The sequence below is a fragment of the Bison bison genome, unplaced genomic scaffold (genome assembly GCF_000754665.1).
Source record: "Bison bison bison isolate TAMUID 2011002044 unplaced genomic scaffold, Bison_UMD1.0 scf7180017864498, whole genome shotgun sequence".
Classification (NCBI taxonomy): Eukaryota; Metazoa; Chordata; class Mammalia; order Artiodactyla; family Bovidae; genus Bison; species Bison bison.
In genome coordinates, this window is record NW_011495057.1 from 2,872,176 (window position 1) to 2,891,719 (window position 19,544).

At 44.1% G+C, this 19,544-nt stretch overlaps 1 protein-coding gene across 2 annotated transcripts in view; it reads right to left on the bottom strand.

Annotated features, from left to right (window-relative positions):
• TMEM241 (transmembrane protein 241) overlaps nucleotides 1–19,544 on the bottom strand; it is a 120,475-nt gene that overhangs the window by 12,655 nt on the left and 88,276 nt on the right. Inside the window, exon 14 of one of the 2 annotated variants that reach the window (XM_010828919.1) lies at nucleotides 987–1,051. In XM_010828919.1, the coding sequence (XP_010827221.1) occupies nucleotides 987–1,051 (65 nt within the window). Of the gene's footprint in view, nucleotides 1–985; nucleotides 1,052–19,544 lie in introns of those variants that run through there. The other variant, XM_010828920.1, reaches the window with a different exon arrangement.

Sequence of the window (19,544 nt, forward strand, 5' to 3'; positions counted from 1 at the left end):
AAGTCTTAATGCGGTCAGTCACCGATCAGTATTCTGTGTACAGGGTTCAGGTGCAGAACCCTACCACCTTACCTTCCACACAGCAGACTGGGGAGCGTGATTTTAAAGTAGGAGCGTGTGGCTGCGCTGCTCAAAAATCCTTGGATCACTCCTCCCCGCCTCCACTCATGGTGAAGCCAAGCCCTTATAATGGCCTTTAAGAACCCACATGGTCAACCACCTACTACCTCTCCAGCCTCATCTCCTACCGCTCTCACCCAGCAAGCTGCTCCGGTCACATTGCTCCTTGAGCAAACCAAGCACTCTCCCACCTCAGGGCCTTTGCAATTTCTGTTACCCCCACAGTGTCCCCAGGGCTCACTCCCCCACTTCTTCAGGTCTGTGCTCAAATATGTCTTTAAGCAAATGGGTGAGTGCATTCTAAACGAGGATGGTTTGGAGCTTGTCTAAGAGAAAAATGAATTGAAGGATCAAAGGAAGAAACACAAACATAGTTATAGTCACAGTTAAAGTTATAGTTACATATTTATAGTTACAGTTATAGTTATATATATACACATAATTGGTGGTTCACCCACAGTGGTTACTCTTGTGTGGATGAGTGGCTCAAAGGTGTCCTGGTGAGGCTCTGCTTCCTGAATGCTGGCTGTACCAGATATAATATATTCAGTTTGTGAAAATATTCATGATATAAGCACTCTTCTGAATGTATGTTTATTTATATGTCCATAGGACATACTTTCATGCATTGGAGAAGGAAATGGCAACCCACTCCAGTGTTCTTGCCTGGAGAATCTCAGGGACAGGGGAGCCTGGTGGGCTGCCGTCTATGGAGTCACACAGAATCGGACACGACTGAAGCGACTTAGCAGCAGCAGCAGGACATACACCCCAAACACACACACTAACACTGGAGAGCAAATATTAGTATCCCAAGGAAATCCAAAGAACTTATCTTCCTCTCCTCTCTCTGCTAAAAGACTTACCATCCCATGGTTTCCCTGGTCAGAATTGTATCAAACAGCAACATCGATAAGCCAGACGTGATCACCTGCAGAAACAATTTCAGCAAAAGGTCATCAGAGCAGCAGGACCTTGGGGACCTTCTCCAAAGCCATTAGTTGGTGGCAGTTCAGATCCCAGACATCAGCTATGTCTTCCCACTCTGTCTTTCCCACCTCCACACACTTCCTAGTCCTTGGTGTTTCACGGAAAATGCTAAGTCCTTGTCTATTTTGAGATGAGAATCTTCAAAGAAGCATTTAATTTCCAAATTTTTCAAAAGAGGAGGCACACAGCTAAGATCGCACTCTTCTCTCTCCAGGGCAATGGCAGAGCAAGAATACCTGTTTCCATTTTGTCTCAGCTACACAACAAGAACCCCCAAGGTCAGAGTATCCATTCACCCATTCCCAGATCCTCCAGCTAAAAACCGAGCTGCCAACCCACCTTCGCCAACAGCACTGTCTCTCGCCCTGTCCTAATGTCCCTGTCTTTCTGGCCCAATGCACACATTCTGAGAAACCAGTTTCTTCCTAAGAGAGGGAGCAATGAAATCATTAATTATTTGCAAACATCTAGGAGCCAGTAAATGGGCTTCCCTGGCAGTTCAGCTGTAAAGAACACACCTGCAATGCAGGAGGCAAAAGAGATGAGGGTTTGATCCCTGGGTCGAGAAGATCCCCTGAAGGAGGGCATGGCAACCCACTCCAGTATTCTTGTTGGAAGATCCCATGGACAGAGGAGCCTGATGGGCTATGATCGATGGGGTCACACACAGTCAGACATGACTGAAGCAGTGACTGAGAAGAACACAGGAGGCAAAGGAGAGAAAAGAGTTACTCCACATTTTTCAGAGCTAGAAATTAAAAAAAAACCTCTTAGAAGTGGCAGTAACAGGACTCAGACTCCCAAGATGCCTCTAAAAAGTCGACACAAAAAGTTTTGAGAACCAAAGACCAACTCTGAAATGCCAGCTCAGGTAAGATTTTTTTTTTCCTCCCAGGATTCTGCACTCTGGAATGCAAAGCAGCTTCTGTGAGGAAAGTTACCCTAAGAACTTGCTTCTCTGCAATGAGAAGAAGTAAAAAGCAGGCTGTATCAGGACAGGTCACTCAGGCTGTGTGTCCTCAGAGATATCAACTACCATCTCGCTCAAAGGAATGTCATGTCCTGTCTTGGAGGCCTCGTCAGGTCTCAAGATGGGAACAAAGCAGCAGGCAGATGGTCAGAAGAAGTGAGTATGGAGTATGGTGGTCCAGTGTTTAAGAATCCATCTTCCAATTCAGGGGACATGTGTTTGATGCCTGGTCAGGGAACCAAGCTCCCATGTGTTGTGGGGCAACTAAGCCCGTGCAACCACACGAATGAGCCTGTGCACCATGACTAGAGAACGACCACGCTGCAAAGAAGACCCAGTGCAGCCAAACATGCTTTTAGACAATTTAAAAAAGAAGAAGGAGGCAGTATGTTTGATGAGTCTCATCTTCACTCATTTACCGTCTCTAAAAGAAGTCTGGAAATATAAACCTGGAACTCTCAGTATAGAAACCTTGTGAGATCTTAGAACCTTTGTAATAGTTCACTCATTTAAGATCACTTTCTATTTGCTTCCCTGTATCGATTTGCAGCTAAAAACCTTGACAACAAAAAAGAACCTGTGGTGTCTTCAGGAACAAAATAGAAGTGACAACAAAGTCAGAGAGACAGCTGCAAAGCAGAACGCAAAGGACGAGAGGAAATACTTCTCAAAGTGAAAACGGAGTGCTGGCTTTTATCTTAAAGAGCTTTTATCTCAAAGAGTGGCTCTTCTTCCCCCATCCTCCCCTCTTCTTGTTTGACATTTTATTTAGGACTTTTGCATCTATGGTCATAAATGAAGTGGGCCTAAAATGTATTATCTTGCAATGCGACTGTCTAGTTTTGGAAACAAGGTTATACAAACCACATAAGTTAATACATCAGCCTTCCTGCTTCTTTTTCGGTGAAGGATAAAGACGGTCTTTACTGGGGTCTCCACTCTGACCTGACCGCCCCTGGACCTGGAGGTTCTAGTTGAAAGTGAAAAGTGAAAGTGTTAGTCACTCAGTCGCATGCGACTCTTTGTGACCCCATGGATGTAGCCCATTAGGCTCCTCTGTCTGTGGGATTTCCCAGGAATAAGATTGGAGTGGGTTGCCATTTCCTTCTCCAGGGGATCTTCCCGACCCAGGGATCAAACCCAGGTCTCCTGCATTGCAGCCAGATTCTTTACATCTGAATCACCAGGGACGCCCTAATTGGGGTGGCCTTTAATGCCCACTGTCCTAATCAAATCCTCTCTTTCTCCTGGATTCAAGTTTGTTATTTTCATTTTTTCCAAAAATATTTTCATCTAGGTTTTCCATTCATTAACATTCAGCGATTTATAGAAATATTATTCTATCTCATTTGTGCCCATTTTTATCATCTTCCCTTTTATTCTAACTTTATCATTTTCTCATACTTTTTTCTCTTTCCTTCTTTAGTCTCAACCAAAGTTAATCTTAATCTCATTAATCCCGCTTTACTTTTGCAACTTCCTGCACATTTCCTGGGAGAGTGCCAGCAGAGATTTATTTCTTGGGATTGCTGAAAAAGCCTCTGTTGTACTGCAGGAGGTTAGCTATGGCAGCTTGGCGTTAATGGAACAACTCATGAAATTTCTGAAGCCTTTCTTAACTCTTCACCATTATCTTCATCTCCTTTACCCTTTTTTCCAGCTCTTGTCTTTTTCTGCCAACTTTATTGAGGAATAAAGTTGGCAAATGTAACTGTATACATTTCACTTGCACACCACGACTGGATGTACATACACATACATGGCCTGCTCTGACTGGCTTCTCGAATGGCTTTTTAAAAAAATATTTTTATTTATTTGATGGTGCCAGGTCCTAGTTGTGGCATGTCAGATCTAGTTCCCTGATCAGGGATGGAACCGGGGCCCCCTGCCTTGGGAGCTTGGAGCCTTAGCCAATGGACCACCAGGGAAGTCCTTCTGGTGGCTTTTTCCATATGACTTTCAGTCTCCTCTGTGACACTGTCACACCCCACGTGCCCTGCAACAGTCCAGCCGAGGACTTACATCTCGGGCCCTCTGCTGGTTTCTTTCAGCTCAGAAGGAATCTCGTCTGCCGTGAAATAGACAGCTGGCCTGCTTGTTCCTATTAACTGTACCTTTTGCCAAGAAAAACACCTCTGAAAAGTTTCAAACCAGCCCTGACTTGAAAATAAGGTTGGTGTAGTAGCCAGACTGGTGCCTTTCCATCTGCTGCTTCCTGGAAACGTTTGCATGGTCTCCTGCCTTTCTCCTGGGCCCCTCTTTCAAACATCTCTATATTTTCCCCTCTCGTGGAGCAAATTTTCTGCTGGCTGAGACACTCAGTGAAATCTCACAAAGAGATCTGTCTTATTTCTGTAGGGAATTTATAGTGACCTTGTTTGTCCTATAGCATTCCTCGGGAGTTAGATGGAACACTTTTTAATCTATTTCCAGAAGGACCCTTAGTTCCTTAGGCTTCTCTGCTTTCTGGGTTTGGGGTTTTTTTTTGTTTTTTTTTAATGTGAACCATTTTTTAAAAGTCTTTATTGAATCTGTGGGCTTCCCAGGTGGCGCTAGTGATAAAGAACCCACCTGTCAATGCAAGAGATGTAAGAGACATGGGTTCGATCCCTGGGTCAAGCCACTCCAGTATTCTTGCCAGGAGAATCCCATGGACAAGGGAGCCTGGCGGGCTACTGTCCATGGGGCTACAAAGAGTTGGACACGACTGAAGTGACAATGTGCTTACATGCATTGAATCTGTGACAATATCGCTTCTGTTTTTTATGTTTTATTTTGTTGGCCACAAGGCACGTGGGATCTCAGCTCCTCAACCAGGGACTGAACCCCTACCCCCTGCATTGGAAGGTGAGGTCTTAACCATTGGACGGCTAGGGAGATCCCTTCTCTGCTTTCTTTACTTCCATAACCAGCCCCAACCATCAGCTCTCTTTTTAAAAGCATTTCTCATTCCCCCCGCCTCCTGACCCATCCCATATGTGTGTGTGTGTGTGTGTGTGTATCACACACACAGTCACTAAAGTTCGACCACTTCACAAAACTCACTGTCTAAGGGATGAATAGCAGCCGGTCACACTTCACTGAGGGGCAGACACTGGGCAGGGGCCAGCCCAACCTACCCACACACCGACCTCACCCTGTATGAACTTCAAATTCATGCCTCAGCAAATCGACAGCTTTCCATATGCCATGGGCCTTCAGGGCTGCTCAAAAACACTGGAAAGTGTGAATGATAAATCTGCTTGTGCCAAGAGTCTACTTCACTTCTAATTCCACTGAGGAACAAATAGAAGCCAGGAATAGCTGACTATGCAGGTCTGGGTACTGAATGTCCCAAGCACAGACACCTGAGGGCAGAACTTGAGAGGTGCAATCGATTCCCTAAGCTCAGAGGTGGGGAAACTGACCCAGAGATAGTGTGTGACTTGACTTCAGGGCCTGGCGACTTCATGTCAGGGAGCCGTGGAGCCCAGGCTCCGACTCCCAGGTCAGCTTCCTCTCACAGCCAGAGAGGCCCCAAGGGAGCTCCATATAGCCTTTTTGAAAATAAGAATCCACTAAAAGCCAGGACTCAAATATCTGCAAACCCATGTTTGCAGCAGCGTTATTCATAATAGCTAAAATCTGGAAGCAACCCAAGTGTCCATCAAGGGATGAATGAGTAAGCTAAACCTGGTGTATACGTACAATGGAATGTTTTTCAGCCTTAAAGAGAAAGGAAATTTTGATATATGCTACAACATGGGTGAACCTGGACGACATTAAGCTCAGCGAAATCAACCAGACACAGATAAGCACTGTATGATTCCACTTATATGAGGTACTTAAAACAGCTAAACTCACAGAGGTAGAAAGCAGAATGAATTTTACCAGAGTCTGAGAAGGATAGGAGTGGGAAGTTAGCATTTAATGGGTACAGAGTTTCAATTTAGGTTGATGAAAAAATTCTGGAGATGGATGTCAGTAAAAGCATAAACTTTTTTTTTTTAACCTTTAAAATGGCTAAAATCTGCTCATGAGAAAGACTCCAAGTTACTCTTGGGACTTGCCATTCAAGAGATGGGAGTAGCAGCCATTACTGCCAATTATTGTTCTTGCCTTCGAACAGCATTTTAAAAAATACAAATGTTTCCCCAAAGAAGAAAGAGTCCTGTGGTCTCAGGAATGTCTCCCTTGCGCACATGCAGACCTGAATGACAAACACCAGGACCTGCCACAGCCTGGGCTGCCAACAACAGCAGAACTTAATACATTGTGTCAACGGCGGGGCTTTGAACTTCCTGGCTTTGTCAATGCATGTCACAACCTCTGTGTTCTTTAAACAGATTTTGGTATTTAAAGCAGATCAGGTTTGTTTTTTAAACATTCATTTCGATCCCGAGACAAATTTCCTGTTTGTTTAAAGGAAAATAAAGAGGAGCAGTTGTTAGTGGGAACCTGCCAGAGTCAAGGATTTGGAAAAGAATCAGAAATTTAGCTTTATTGTTTATCATTGTCTTGATGCCGTTGTTGTCTGCTGAAATATATATGACTTAAGGAAAACGTGACCACGTCAGCACGTGTATGAGGCCCTTCACCATTTCAGCCAGGCACCTCCCACGTAAACAGGTTATAGTTTTTCAAACACTGCTGCATCCCATCTCTTGCCTTTGTCCAGCAAGTTCTCTCCACTTAGAACAGTTTCATAGGCTTCCTCAAACAATTCCTACTCACCTTCTGAAAATACACTTCTAGAAATCTTTTCCTGACCCTGACTGCCATTCACAGATTCGAGTGGATCAGAAGCTTCTAGGGGCTTCCATAACCCCTTATCATTGCACATGCCAAATTCTACTGAAATGGTAGTCTCCCCAACCAGGGCCCAGCAACAGAGACTTGCTTATGGTAAGTGCCTGAAACGTTTTATGCAAATACACTCAATCATCAGAGCTGCTAATATAACCCCAAAAGTCATGATGTTGTTGATTTTCAAATCAATTTTCATATATTAGGGACCATTGGAACCCAGACCTGAGAACCATGAAGACAAACCCTTGGTCCCTCATCTGTGCTTCTTTGACCAATTATCTCCATTGAGAAGATCTGAGATCTTGGCTCTCTAGTTCCAAGTTTAAAAATGCCAGAGAAGATTCTGATTGGTCCCTAAACCACCTGACTATGGCCTGGGAAACAGAGTAAGGTAAGAACACGGAAGCTCACCCTTGAACTTCACTGTGGGAATGGAGGAAGGAACATTTCTCTGGTGGAAGGTAGGGAAAGTGGTGGGCAGAAAGAAGAACAGCTGTTTTCTACACCCTTACCATCAACACCATCTGGGAGCCTGGAGGAAAGGCCGGATCTCGGGCCCCACCCCAGACTGCCTGAGCACCCTCTAGAAGGGAACAGCCCTTCCTTCCCTGGTGAGACGCATGCATACTAAAATGTGAGGAATTCTGCTCCATACGGTTCAGCTCTAACACTGTGCAGATGGTGCTGTCCCATCTCCAGAGACGGGCAGACTCCAGCTTTCTCACACGCTGTAGCCACATGTGTCAGACCGTCCTGGAATCCATCTGTGTCACAGATTCATGTATGAATGTTACCAGCCACGCCCGTCTTTTAGGTTCAAGAGTAAATCTAACAAAAATGTATAATCTGAGAGCAGGCTCTCCTTTTAGCCTAGGACCAAAGAAACTATTCCAAATCCATTAGACAGAAACCACAGCTAAAGCTGACAACTCTGATCGCTGTTTTTAAAATACTGAATTAATTTAATATCAATCCTGTGATTTATTCCAGGATCAGTGTAATTATTGACAGACAAATCATGTTAAACTCCAGGCACAGCTATTAACAGTGTCTAGTATCACCTCATTAAAATACACAATTCACCATTATTTTTCCAGGTATCGAAAAACAACACTGGGGATTTCCCTGGTGGTCCAGTGGTTAAGACTCTGAGCTCCCAATGCAGGGGGCCTAGGTTCGATCCCTTGTCAGGGAATTAGATCCCACATACTGCAACTAAAAGCCAGAGAAGCCAAATAAATAAAAATAAACAAATATAAAGTAACAATAAAGGAATACCATGTTCAGATTATCTAATTTCTCCCTTAAATTTCAACACTTTAAAGATGTCATTCCATGTCTGTTGGTATTCATAATTTCAGTTGAAAAGTCACTTACTTTTTAAATTGAAGGTGTTTTTTTCCTCTGGTTGATTTTAAGATTTTCTCTATCTTTGGTTTTCAACAGTTTAACTAGGATATGCCTAAAGATACTTACTTTTCTTTTTTCCTAAGTATTTATTTATATATGTGGTTGTGCTGGGTCTTAGTAGCTGCACGTGTGATCTAGTTCCCTGACCAGGGATCAAACCCAGTCCCACTGCATTGGGAATGTGGAGTTTTAGCCACTGGACCGCCAGGAAGTCCTGATACTTACTTTTCTTTGTATTTTTTGTTTAGGGTTTGGTGAGATTCTTGAAACTGTGGGTTGATGTCTTTCAGCAGTGTTAGAAAATTCACAGCCATTATTCCTTCATACATTGCTTCCCTCCTCACCTTCTAGAACTCCAATTACCTATATATTAGACTTTGAGAAGTGAAGCGGTTTATGGGGTTCTCAAGGCCAGATAATCACAATGGTGTGACCACTCACCTAGAGCCAGACATCCTGGAATGTGAAGTCAAGTGGGCCTTAGGAAGCATCACTATGAACAAAGCTAGTGGAGGTGATGGAATTCCAGTTGAGCTATTTCAAATCCTGGAAGATGATGCTGTGAAAGTGCTGCACTCAATATGCCAGCAAATTTGGAAAACTCAGCAGTGGCCACAGGACTGGAAAAGGTCAGTTTTCATTCCAATCCCAAAGAAAGGCAATGCCAAAGAATGCTCAAACTACTGCACAATTGCACTCATCTCACACACTAGTAAAGTAATGCTCAAAATTCTCCAAGCCAGGCTTCAGCAATACATGAACCATAAACTTCCAGATGTTCAAGCTGGTTTTAGAAAAGGCAGAGGAACCAGAGATCAAATTGCCAACATCTATCTGCTGGATCATCAAAAAAGCTAAAACTCCAATACTTTGGCCACCTGATGCAAAGAGCTGACTCATTTGAAAAGACCCTGGTGCTGGGAAAGATTGAGGGCAGGAGGAGAAGGGGACGACAGAGGATGAGATGGTTGGATGGCATCACCGACTCAATAGACATGGGTTTGGGTGGACTCCGGGAGTTGGTGATGGACAGGGAGGCCTGGCGTGCTGCAGTTCATGGGGTCGCAAAGAGTCAGACACAACTGAGCGACTGAACTGAAGACTTTGAGAATTTCCTCCATGTCTCTTATGCTTTTTTTTGTACTTCCGAATTTTTTCTCTCTGTACTTCACTAATTTTGTAACACTAAGTCCAATCTGTTCTTAAGTCCATCCATTAAGTTATTAATTTGACATATAATTTTTCAGTTCAGTAATAACTTTGATTTTTTTTACAGATTCCAATTTTGCAAAGAAATTCATTTAATTCGTATTTTCCTATTTTCTTTAGCATATTCTTCATAGTCACTTTAAGTTATCACTAGCTCTAAAATCCAGATCCTTTGTGTTTACATTCTCAGTATTTTTTTCCACTTATCAGTCAGTGTTCCTGCCTCTTCACATGTCTACAACTTTGATTTTTTATTTATTTATTTTTTGACCATACCAAGCGGCATCCAGAACTTCTCTGACTGGGGATCAAACCTGTGCCCTTGCAGTGGAAGCACGGTGTCTTAACCACTGGATCATCAGAGAAGTCCTCTACAACTTTATATGTCGAACACTGTGTATAAAGGAACTATAATCAAGGATGAGTGAATCAGATGGGTCGTAGCTCTAGTAAGGCTTAATTCACCTCTTCTTTACCTAGGCCTTCAGGTGTGGCCCTCCAAGACTTATGCTTAAAAGCTTGGTCTGTCTTCTCATTCCTGTAAGTTCTGCCTTTCAAAAATTTTGACCTTAGCTTTTTAGCTTCTCATCCTATGTAGATTCAAAATCTGGCAACAGTCTTTAGGTGAAGACTCATCATATATTTGCTTCAGCCTCCTCTTTCTAGCAAGATTTTGTCTTAGAGAAGGAACTTATGGTTGCCAGGGATGAGGGGAAGGAACAGTTAGGGAGTTTGGGATGGACATGTACACACTGCTATATTTAAAATGAATAACCATCAGGGACCTACTGGATAGCACAGGGAACTCTGCCCAATGTTATGTGACAGCCTGGGTGGGAGGAGAGTTTGGGGGAGAATGGATACATGTAGGTGTATGGCTGAGTCCCTTTGCTGTCCACCTGAAACTACCACAATATTGTTAATTGGCTATACACCAATATAAAATAAAAAGCTAAGAAAGTTTGAATGCTGCTGCTGCAAAAAAAGAAAAAAACAGAATTTATTTCCTAGTACCCCCAATATTATGAGCTTTTGCTTTGCCTCCCTGGGTGAGCCTGCATCCCCCAGAACTGCTTCAGAGCTCAGCAAATGACTTGTGGGAATACTGGACTTGGCCTTTGGGGCTCCTCTGCTTTCCAACCCATCAAGCCAGTTCCACACAAGTGTCAAAAGATCTGCTAGTTTCTCCTTCCCACAAAATATTTCCTCTTCTTGGACCAAGTCAGATCCTTAGGCCACACCCAGAATCAACAATTATCCTTCACCCTCCAACCCCACTCTGGGAAAAACAATAACCTGTGTTACTTAGAATACCTAGGCAGGGGTCTTCCTTCTCTGGAAATATATCTAATTTGGTTCTCATTGCCTTCATAGATCTCTGATTTCTTTAAAAATATGATATTTTGCAATTGATTTGTTTTTCTCCCAGTTGTTTCAGTTGAATGTTGGCCTGTCACAATGCACAACATTCTACTCTGAAGCAGAGGATTTCCCTTTGTTACACAGATGAGAAAACTAAGACACAGAGAGATGGTAAGGCACTGCTTTACCTTGTTTGGCTGGCCACAATTTCCCTAGAGCCACCTAGGATGTCATGGTGGGGTAGGGCGGAGGCGGGCGGGGGTTAAGAAATAATTTTGTTAATTCATTTATTTATGGCTATGCTGGAGTCTTCATTCTTCATTGCTGCTCGGCCTTTTCTCTAGTTGCTCAGGAGCTACTCTTTAGTTGAAGTATGCGGGCTTCTCACTGCAGTGGCTTCTCTTGTTGCGGAGCACAGGCTCCAGGGCATGTGGGCTTCAACAGTCACAAGTGGGCTCAGTAATTGCAGCTTCCTGGGCTCTAGAGAACAGTTTCAATAGTTGAGGTGCGTGGACTTGGTTGCTCCTTGGCATATGGGGTCTTCCCTGATCAGGCATCAAACCCCTGTCTCCTGCACTGGCAGACGGATTCTTTAGCAAGGTGGGGTTTTATTTGATTTGTTCTGAACACCTTCCTGATTAGTAATAATCATATTAACTCATCATTACGATTTTAATTGGCTTTGTCTTTTTATTATAGTCCAGGATCTTGTATGTAACGGCCAGCAGCACCAGGACTTCCTCAAAGACCCAGTCTCCTTCTCTTCAGACACAGAGTTAGAGATGATGCAATTGACAATGATTAATCGGACAAACTGGAGGTGAGAGGAACACACAGTTTTCTTTCCTCATGATTCTCTCTGCCTGGGGGGCAGGAAAATCTTCTGCCTTTCATCCTTTCAATCTCTTCCAAGATCACTCTAGTGGGAAAAATTATTCATCTGATTGTACACTTGATGAGGCTCATTACGCTAGTTAGTGGGACTCCAGCGCTTTAAAGGCACGAATCCAACCTCCACATGGTTTATTTCTTCTCTGGAATCCATGCAATGAAATTCTCTTTACCCTCTGTCTCCACCTGTTGGGTTGGGAGTGGAGGGTGGAGGGGAAGGCATGCCTCCTACAAGGAACAGAAAGCCTTATGTCTCTAAACCAAGGCTGAGTTTTTAATTCCACTTTGTTTCCCACTTGCCTACTCTTCCTTGTCAGATTCTCTACCATCTGAGCCACCAGGGAAGCCCATTCTATTCAGTAAATGTTCTCTTTCTTTTTTATTGATATAATTTATTTATTTATTTTTGGCTGTGTAGGGTCTTCGTTGCTGGGCACAGGCTTTCTATAGTTTCAGAGAGCAGACGCTACGTTCCGGTTGCGGTACGCAGGCTTCCCGTTGCAGCAGCTTCTCTTGTTGCAGACACAGGCTTTAGGTGCGCAGGCTTCAGTAGTGGCAGCATGCGGGCTTTGTCGTTTCAGCTCCCTGGCTCTAGAGCACAGGCTCAGTAGTTGCAGCGCGTGGGCTTAGATGCTCCAAGGCATGCGGGAGCTTCCTGGATCAGGGATCGAACCCGTGTCTCCTGCCTTGGCAGGCGGATTCTTTACCACTGAGCCACCAGGGAAGTCTCATATATTCTCTTAGTCCACATCCCAAGAAGGGAGGACAAATGGACAGAAGAATTCAAATACCAAAATTCTGAAATCTTTAACACATACTGTGTGCTGAAAAGACCTGTGACTTTTCATACCATTTGGCACTGGTCCTTTGGTTTCACTTTTAGAAATCTACGGACCTTTGGACCTTTTATCTGGGACCCGCAATCTTCCTGGATCAGCAGTGCCAGAAGGTATCGGCTCTCCCTGAGAGCTGGGTGTCAGACTTTTCTCTTGAGTCCTCAAACATTTCTCAAGAGGCCATATTAATATCATGTCTGCTGAAGCGGTGTTCCTTGGCACCTTTGGGGTGGTGCCTTTCATCTATCTCTGTGGGCATTCCACCTCTGCTCATCCTAAAATACCTGATTTTGTTGGTTGTTTTGTTTTCTATAACATACTGCTGCTGCTGCTGCGTCGCTTCAGTTGTGTCCGACTCTGTGCGACCCCATAGACAGAAGCCCACCAGGCTTCCCCGTCTATACATACTATAATTCTTTAAATAAAGGGGCTATTGGGATTTCCCTGGTGATCCAGTGGTTCAGATTTCACCTTCCAGTACATGGGGTGCGAGTTCAATCCCTGGTCAGGAAGCTAAGATCCCATATCACTCAGGGCCAAAAACCAAAACATTAAACAGAAGCAGTACTGTAACAAATTCAATAAACACTTGAAAAATGGTCCACATCAAAAAAAAAAAAATCTAAAAAATAAATAAAGGGGCTGCTGCTGCTGCTGCTGCTGCTGCGTCACTTCAGTCATGTCCGACTCTGTGTGACCCCAGATGGCAGCCCACCAGGCTCCTCCGTCCCTGGGATTCTCCAGGCAAGAACACTGGAGTGGGTTGCCATTTCCTTCTCCAATGCATGGAAGTGAAAAGTGAAAGTGAAGTTGCTCAGTCGTGTCCGACTTAGCGACCCCATGGACCAATTTGCCAAGTATTACTTCTTTTTTTTACTCCCCCCAGTACTGTTTCTTTGCAAGAAGTATAAAGGGCAAAATGATATATTCAGAACATCCGATAGTTGAAGACAAAAGAAGAACTTGAGACTACTCTAATTTTCCTTCAAATTCAATTCAGTGACAGCCTGGTATAGACACGATAGATTCTTCCTTCTAGTACTTTTTCTCAACTTTCTCAGTCTCATTCTGTTCAGTGTGTTAGTCAGTCCATCATCCAGGACTCTTTGCAAGTCCATGGACTACAGCCCACCAGGCTCCTCTGTTAATGGAATTCTCAAGGCAGGAATACCAGAGTGGGTTGCCATTCCCTTCTCCAGGGGATCTTCCTGACCCAAGGATTGAACCCAGGTCTCCTGCATTGCAAGCAGATTCTCTACCATCTGAGCCACCAGGGAAGCCCATTCTATTCAGTAAATGTACTCATCTACTGACAGATTTACTTTTGTAAAGATGGATTTCTGCTCAAGTCATTTTCCAAACTTCTGTCCTATTGATAAAAATGTTGTTCAGTCTCCCAGCTAAGCAGTTACTCTGTGCTTCTGTAAAGAAAAGGACCCAAGTGTTTTTATTTTCTAAGTTATTTTGATTCACTCAAAGAATGGATCTCATCACTGCCATCAAATTTCAGGAATGAAATGAATTTAAGCTCAAATAAGCTTTAAATAAAACACCATAATTATACTTATTCCAAGGCCATGAGGATTTTTTTTCAATCTCCATTTAATTTAACAATAACTTCACAGTATTGTTATACTTAATACTTGGGCTTCCCTTGTGACTCAGCTGGTAAAGAACCTGCCTGCAATGTGGGAGACCTGGGTTCGATCCCTGGGTTGGGAAGATCCCCTGGAAAAGGGAAAGGCTACTCGCTCCAGTATTCTGGCCTGGAGAATTCCATGGACTGCATAGTCCGTGGGTTCGCAAAGAGTTGGACATGACTGAGTGACTTTCACTTTTATATTGTTGTACTTGGAAATAATGGAAGTGAAAGAATAGATTTGCCAAAAGATATACAGCAAGACCCGCTTGAAGGGAATTCCCTCGCAGTCTAGTGGTTAAGACTCCGTCGTTCTACTGCAAGGGGCATGGGTTCAATCCCTGGTTGGGGAACTAAGCTCTTGCGTGCCAGGCAGTGCAGCCAAAAAAATAAAATAAAAAGAGAGAGAGAAAGGAAAAAAAGAGAAAAAATCTGCTTGCAATGTTTCAAGATAGGAAATGTGGTACTCATTTGGTAAAAAAAACCTTTTTGCTACTTTTAACCTGGCTGTTTTCTTAATCCCAACAATTCCTGAAGGAGGATCAGTTGGGAGAAGGGAGTCCATGATGTCAAGGGCGGTATGCCAGATCCAGGTCTGATTACACCCAGTTTCACATGACCAGAGTGAGAATGCCTTAGAAACAGACAAAGCTTGCACAAGACTCACTCCACCAGCTCAGTTCCACCTGAGGGATTTCTTTAAACCATGAAGACTTTCTAGCTCTTGCCACCCAACTCTTGGCACTCACTGCAAAATGTCAGTGGGTCACCCGTACACTCTTTGCCTATGAATTAAACTGTGTGCCTGTCCTCCACCCTAAATTCATGTTGAAACCCTACCTTCCAGTGTTATGGTATTTGGAGATGGGACCCTTGGAAGGTAATTAGGGTTAGAGGAGCTCACGAGGGTGGGGTCCTCATGATGGGCTTAGTGACCTCATAAGAAAAGATCAGAGAGCTCATGCCCTCTCTCTGCCATGTGAAGATGGAGACAGAAGACCACTTGCAACCTGAGGAGAGAGCTCCCACCAGAGACCAACCCTGCTGGCTCCTTGATCTTGGATTTCTCAGCCTCTCAAACTGTGAGAAATAAATATCTGTTGTTCAAGCCTCCCAATCTATGACATTTTATTATGGCAGCCAGAGCTAAGACATTATTCCTTGCTCTTTTGGAGAGTTTAAAAGAGAAAAGCTGAAAAAACAACAAACTGCTTCAGAAGAAGCTTTCACTGAACTAGAAAGGAAAGAGGAAAAGGGCTTTGAATTATTGCTGGAATGAAGCTAAGGTCAAATCCCCTTTACTAGGAACTAAAGAGATAAAAAGGAAAGGTAAGAAACTGCCCCTGGCACCCCTATTCTAGCTTAGCCACTTCTGGAGGTTAATAAGAAAATGCTTTCTATATCCAATGTAAGTGCGAAGACGTGGGTATGGGATTCCCAGGTGGTGCAGTGGTAAAGAATCTGCCTGCCCATGCAGAAGGCAGGGGTTCGATCCCTGGGTCAGGAAGATCCCCTGAAGGAGGAAATGGTAACCCACTCCAGTGTTCTTGCCTCAGAAATTCCACTGAGAGAGGAGCCTAGCGGACTACAGTTGCAAAGAGTTGGATACAACTGAGTGATTGAGCACACACTCATGCCAAGACATGGGTGTACCCAATTATGGGAACAAGTCCCACATTGAGATTATTCCTGAGCTGATGCTGAACAACAGTTAAGAATTACCAGGTGAGGAAAGGGGGAAAGGGCTTTCTACACAGAAGGAACAGTATGGACAAGCTCACAAACTCTAAGCCACTGGGCATTAGTACTAATGGGAATGGAAAGTGTGAGGTGGGTAGAGGCCACCATTAAAGCCAAAGAAAACCTGAAGAGAGAGAAAAAAACCAATGGCTGGAAACCCCTTTTTCCTTGCAAGGTATTGAAAATACAAATCCCATGGGAATTCTATTCACTTAAAGACCATGGGCAGGAACCTCCCTAGCAGTTCAGTGGTTAAGACTCTGCACTTCCAATGCAGGGGGTGAGGGTTTGATCCCTAGTTAGGGAATTAGGTTCCCACAGGCTACACGGTATGGCCAAAAACACACAAAAAAACCCCAAAACCATGGGCAGCAAGGGCCAGGACAACGAGATGTGTAGTTTCATCAGATGTCCAGACTTGGACTTCAGAAGAGCTCACCCTAATCTGTCCTTGCGCCATGTCTATGAGGCAGCCTCAGGACTCTCAGAGTCCCTGGTGTCCCCTTGTTGCACCACAAACTCACTGACTAACCTCAGGCCGGCCATTCCTCCCTCTGGATTTCAGTTTCCCCATCCCTAAGACAAAGGAATCACCTATAAAGCATTTCTCAGGGATTGCATTTTACTCTTTCACTTACAACGTTTTTTGAAAGGGACAGAGGGAATTTGATTTACTCCTTGACTTGTTCCAGTGAGAATTTTCAAGCAGCTTAAAAGACAGTGTTACAGACTTGAGATGTCTGTAGGAAGTAGATAAGAGAGATGAAGGGAGCAGGAAAACAAAGATAGGGAGGTGGAGATGAGGCTATTACAGCAAATCCACGCCAGACACGTCTACCTTCACGGTGGGGAGGAGGCTGCAGACAGCAGAGGAGGCGGCGGCTCAGGAGTTTCACTGCAGCCGAAGCCAAAAAGGTCCATGACCAGACACACAACGTGTGTCCCCAAGAGGCAGGCAGACCGACTGCATGACAGAAGCCACTTAATGTTAGTCAGCTTTTTTTTTTTTTTTTTTGTAATTGGGAGTATAGTTACTTTACAATGCTGTGTTAGTTTCTGCTGTACAATAAAGCGAATCAGCTACATGCATACATATATCCCCTCCCTTTTGGACCTCACTCCCCACCCTCCACCTGACCTGTCTAAGTCACTGCAGGCACCGAGCTGAGCTCTCTGCCCTCAGGTTCCCACTAGCCATCTATCTGACACATGGCAATGCACACAAGTTAACCCCAATCTCCCAGGCCATCTCCCGACCCCATGTCCACACATCCATTCCCTATGTCAGCATCTCTATTCCTGCCTGGCAAATGGGTTCATCTGTACCATTTTCCTAGATTTCACACGTATGCATTAATAGACGATATTTGTTGTTCTCTTTCTGACCTACTTTACGGCGTATGACCCTCTATAGGTCCATCTACGTCTCTACAAATGACCCAGTTATGTTCTTTTTTTTAGGCTGAGTAATATTCCTAACCAGTCAATTGTAAAGGAAATCAACCCTGAATATTCACTGGAAGGACAGATGCTGAAGCTGAAGCTCCAATACTTTGGCCACCTGATGGGAAGAACTGACTCACTGGAAGACCCTGATACTGGGAAAGATAGAAGGCAGGAGGAGAAGGGGACAACAGAGGATGAGATGGCTGGATGACATCACTGACTGGATGGACATGGGTTTGGGTGGACTCCAGGAGTTGGTGATGGACAGGGAGGCCTGGCGTACTGCGGTTCATGGGGTCACAAAGAGTCGGACATGACTTGGTGACTGAATATATGTATCTTTCCCCCTCTCCCCCAAATCAGAGATCAGTTAACTTAGAAAACCTGGGAAGCTGGCTAGAGTGAGGCGGTCCCCATGTGATTCACAAGGAGTAGCCCCTGGACAATTTAGAAAGCTAAGAACAGAGCAGTCTGCGCTGTGGTCCTGCCTGGGTTCCATCAAAGAACCCAGGAAGCCTGAGTGCAGGTAGCGATCGTGGACCCACCCTCCTCCGGGTGCAGCCAGGAGCCTATCGAAGGCACCCCTCTGTCAAGAGAGAGGGTTCAGCAGAGGCTACTTCTTACTGAAGAAACACTGAAGCCTGTGGAGCAGAGGCAGAACAATAAATACTTCTGCAATGCTACCAGGAAGGCTGAGCTCACTTTCTTTGCTTTGGCACTGAGCCGAATATTGATCAGAAATCCTCTCCAACAGTGATATTCAAGAGAACTGGTGGCCAGGGCCCAGATCAGCAAGGCACCAGCCTGTGGGCTCTTCTCTTTCTTCAGTAAGTGAAACCCATGGTCATCTGCAGTATAAAGACAGGGTCAAGGTCAGAGCCGGGAGGGTCTGCTGGCCCCAACACCTGGGCTTCCCAGGGACCAGCTGGAGAGGCGGTTCAGCTGTGTTTTCTGAGGACCGCACCCTTGCAGCACCCGCATCAGACTTGTAAAAATCGAATTATAACATAAATACAGTAAAGTGCACGACAAGCTTAAATTTTAAGTGTGGGGCTTGTTGAATGTTTACATCTTTAAACACCCATGTAACCACCACCAGATAGAAAAGAAACCCTTTCAGCATCTCACAAGGTTCTTTCCCAATCAGTACATCCAAATCACTTTTGTGGCTGTAGGCTCTTTTATTGCAGTGTACTGGTCCATTGTATGGCGAGACCAAAATTTATTTCTTGACTGATGTATGGACTACTTCCTCCAGATTGAGGCTGTTATGAGTAAAACTACTGTGGATATTCCTATTATGGATTTTTTTTAAAAAATAAGTCTTACTGACATAGAATGTACATGTTATAAAATTCACTCTGTTAAAAGTGTACCATTCAACAGTTGTTTAGTATGGGAAATTCCGTGGAGGCCCAATGGTTAGGACTCACTGCTTTCACGGCCATGGCATGCGTTCAGACCCTGACTGGGGAACTAAGGTTCCACAAGCTGTATGGTGTGGCAAAAAAAAAAAAAAAAGTTTTTTACTCTATTCAGAATTGTGGGACCATCACCTCTAACTCCCTACCACCGAACGTGCCTTGCTGCGGGTATATGTCTTCATTTCTCGTGGGTATAAACCAAGAGTGAGGCTGCCTAGTCATAACAAATCTTGTTGAGCTTCAGTGTTTTCTAAACCAGGCATTATTTCAAATCCTCACCCACACTTGGTATTGTCAGTCTCTTTAATTTTAGCCATTCTGGTGGGTGTGTGGCTCTACATCAGATTTAAAACCACTTCTGTCTCAAACCCCCACTCTCTGACAACCAAACTAGCACAGACTGAAAGCTGCATTTCCCTGCTGAAGGCTCATCCATCAACCTTTAGGACTGCTGCTTCCTCTTTTGCTTTCTTTTTTAGAACAGACATCTGTGACTTCCAAAATGTTAGATCAAATGATAAATCAGGTTCCTTGAGTTACTTGAAAGAAGAACTTTAAAACCTATGATGCCACTTGAATCTGGTCATTTTAATTTCCTCTTGACACTAGATTGTCAAACTGGAACAAAGCAGAAGTGAAGGTTTTCTAATGATACAAGTCAGCAGCTCTCAAATTGTAGCCAAATCCAGAATACAAAGAGTACTTCAAACATTTCTACA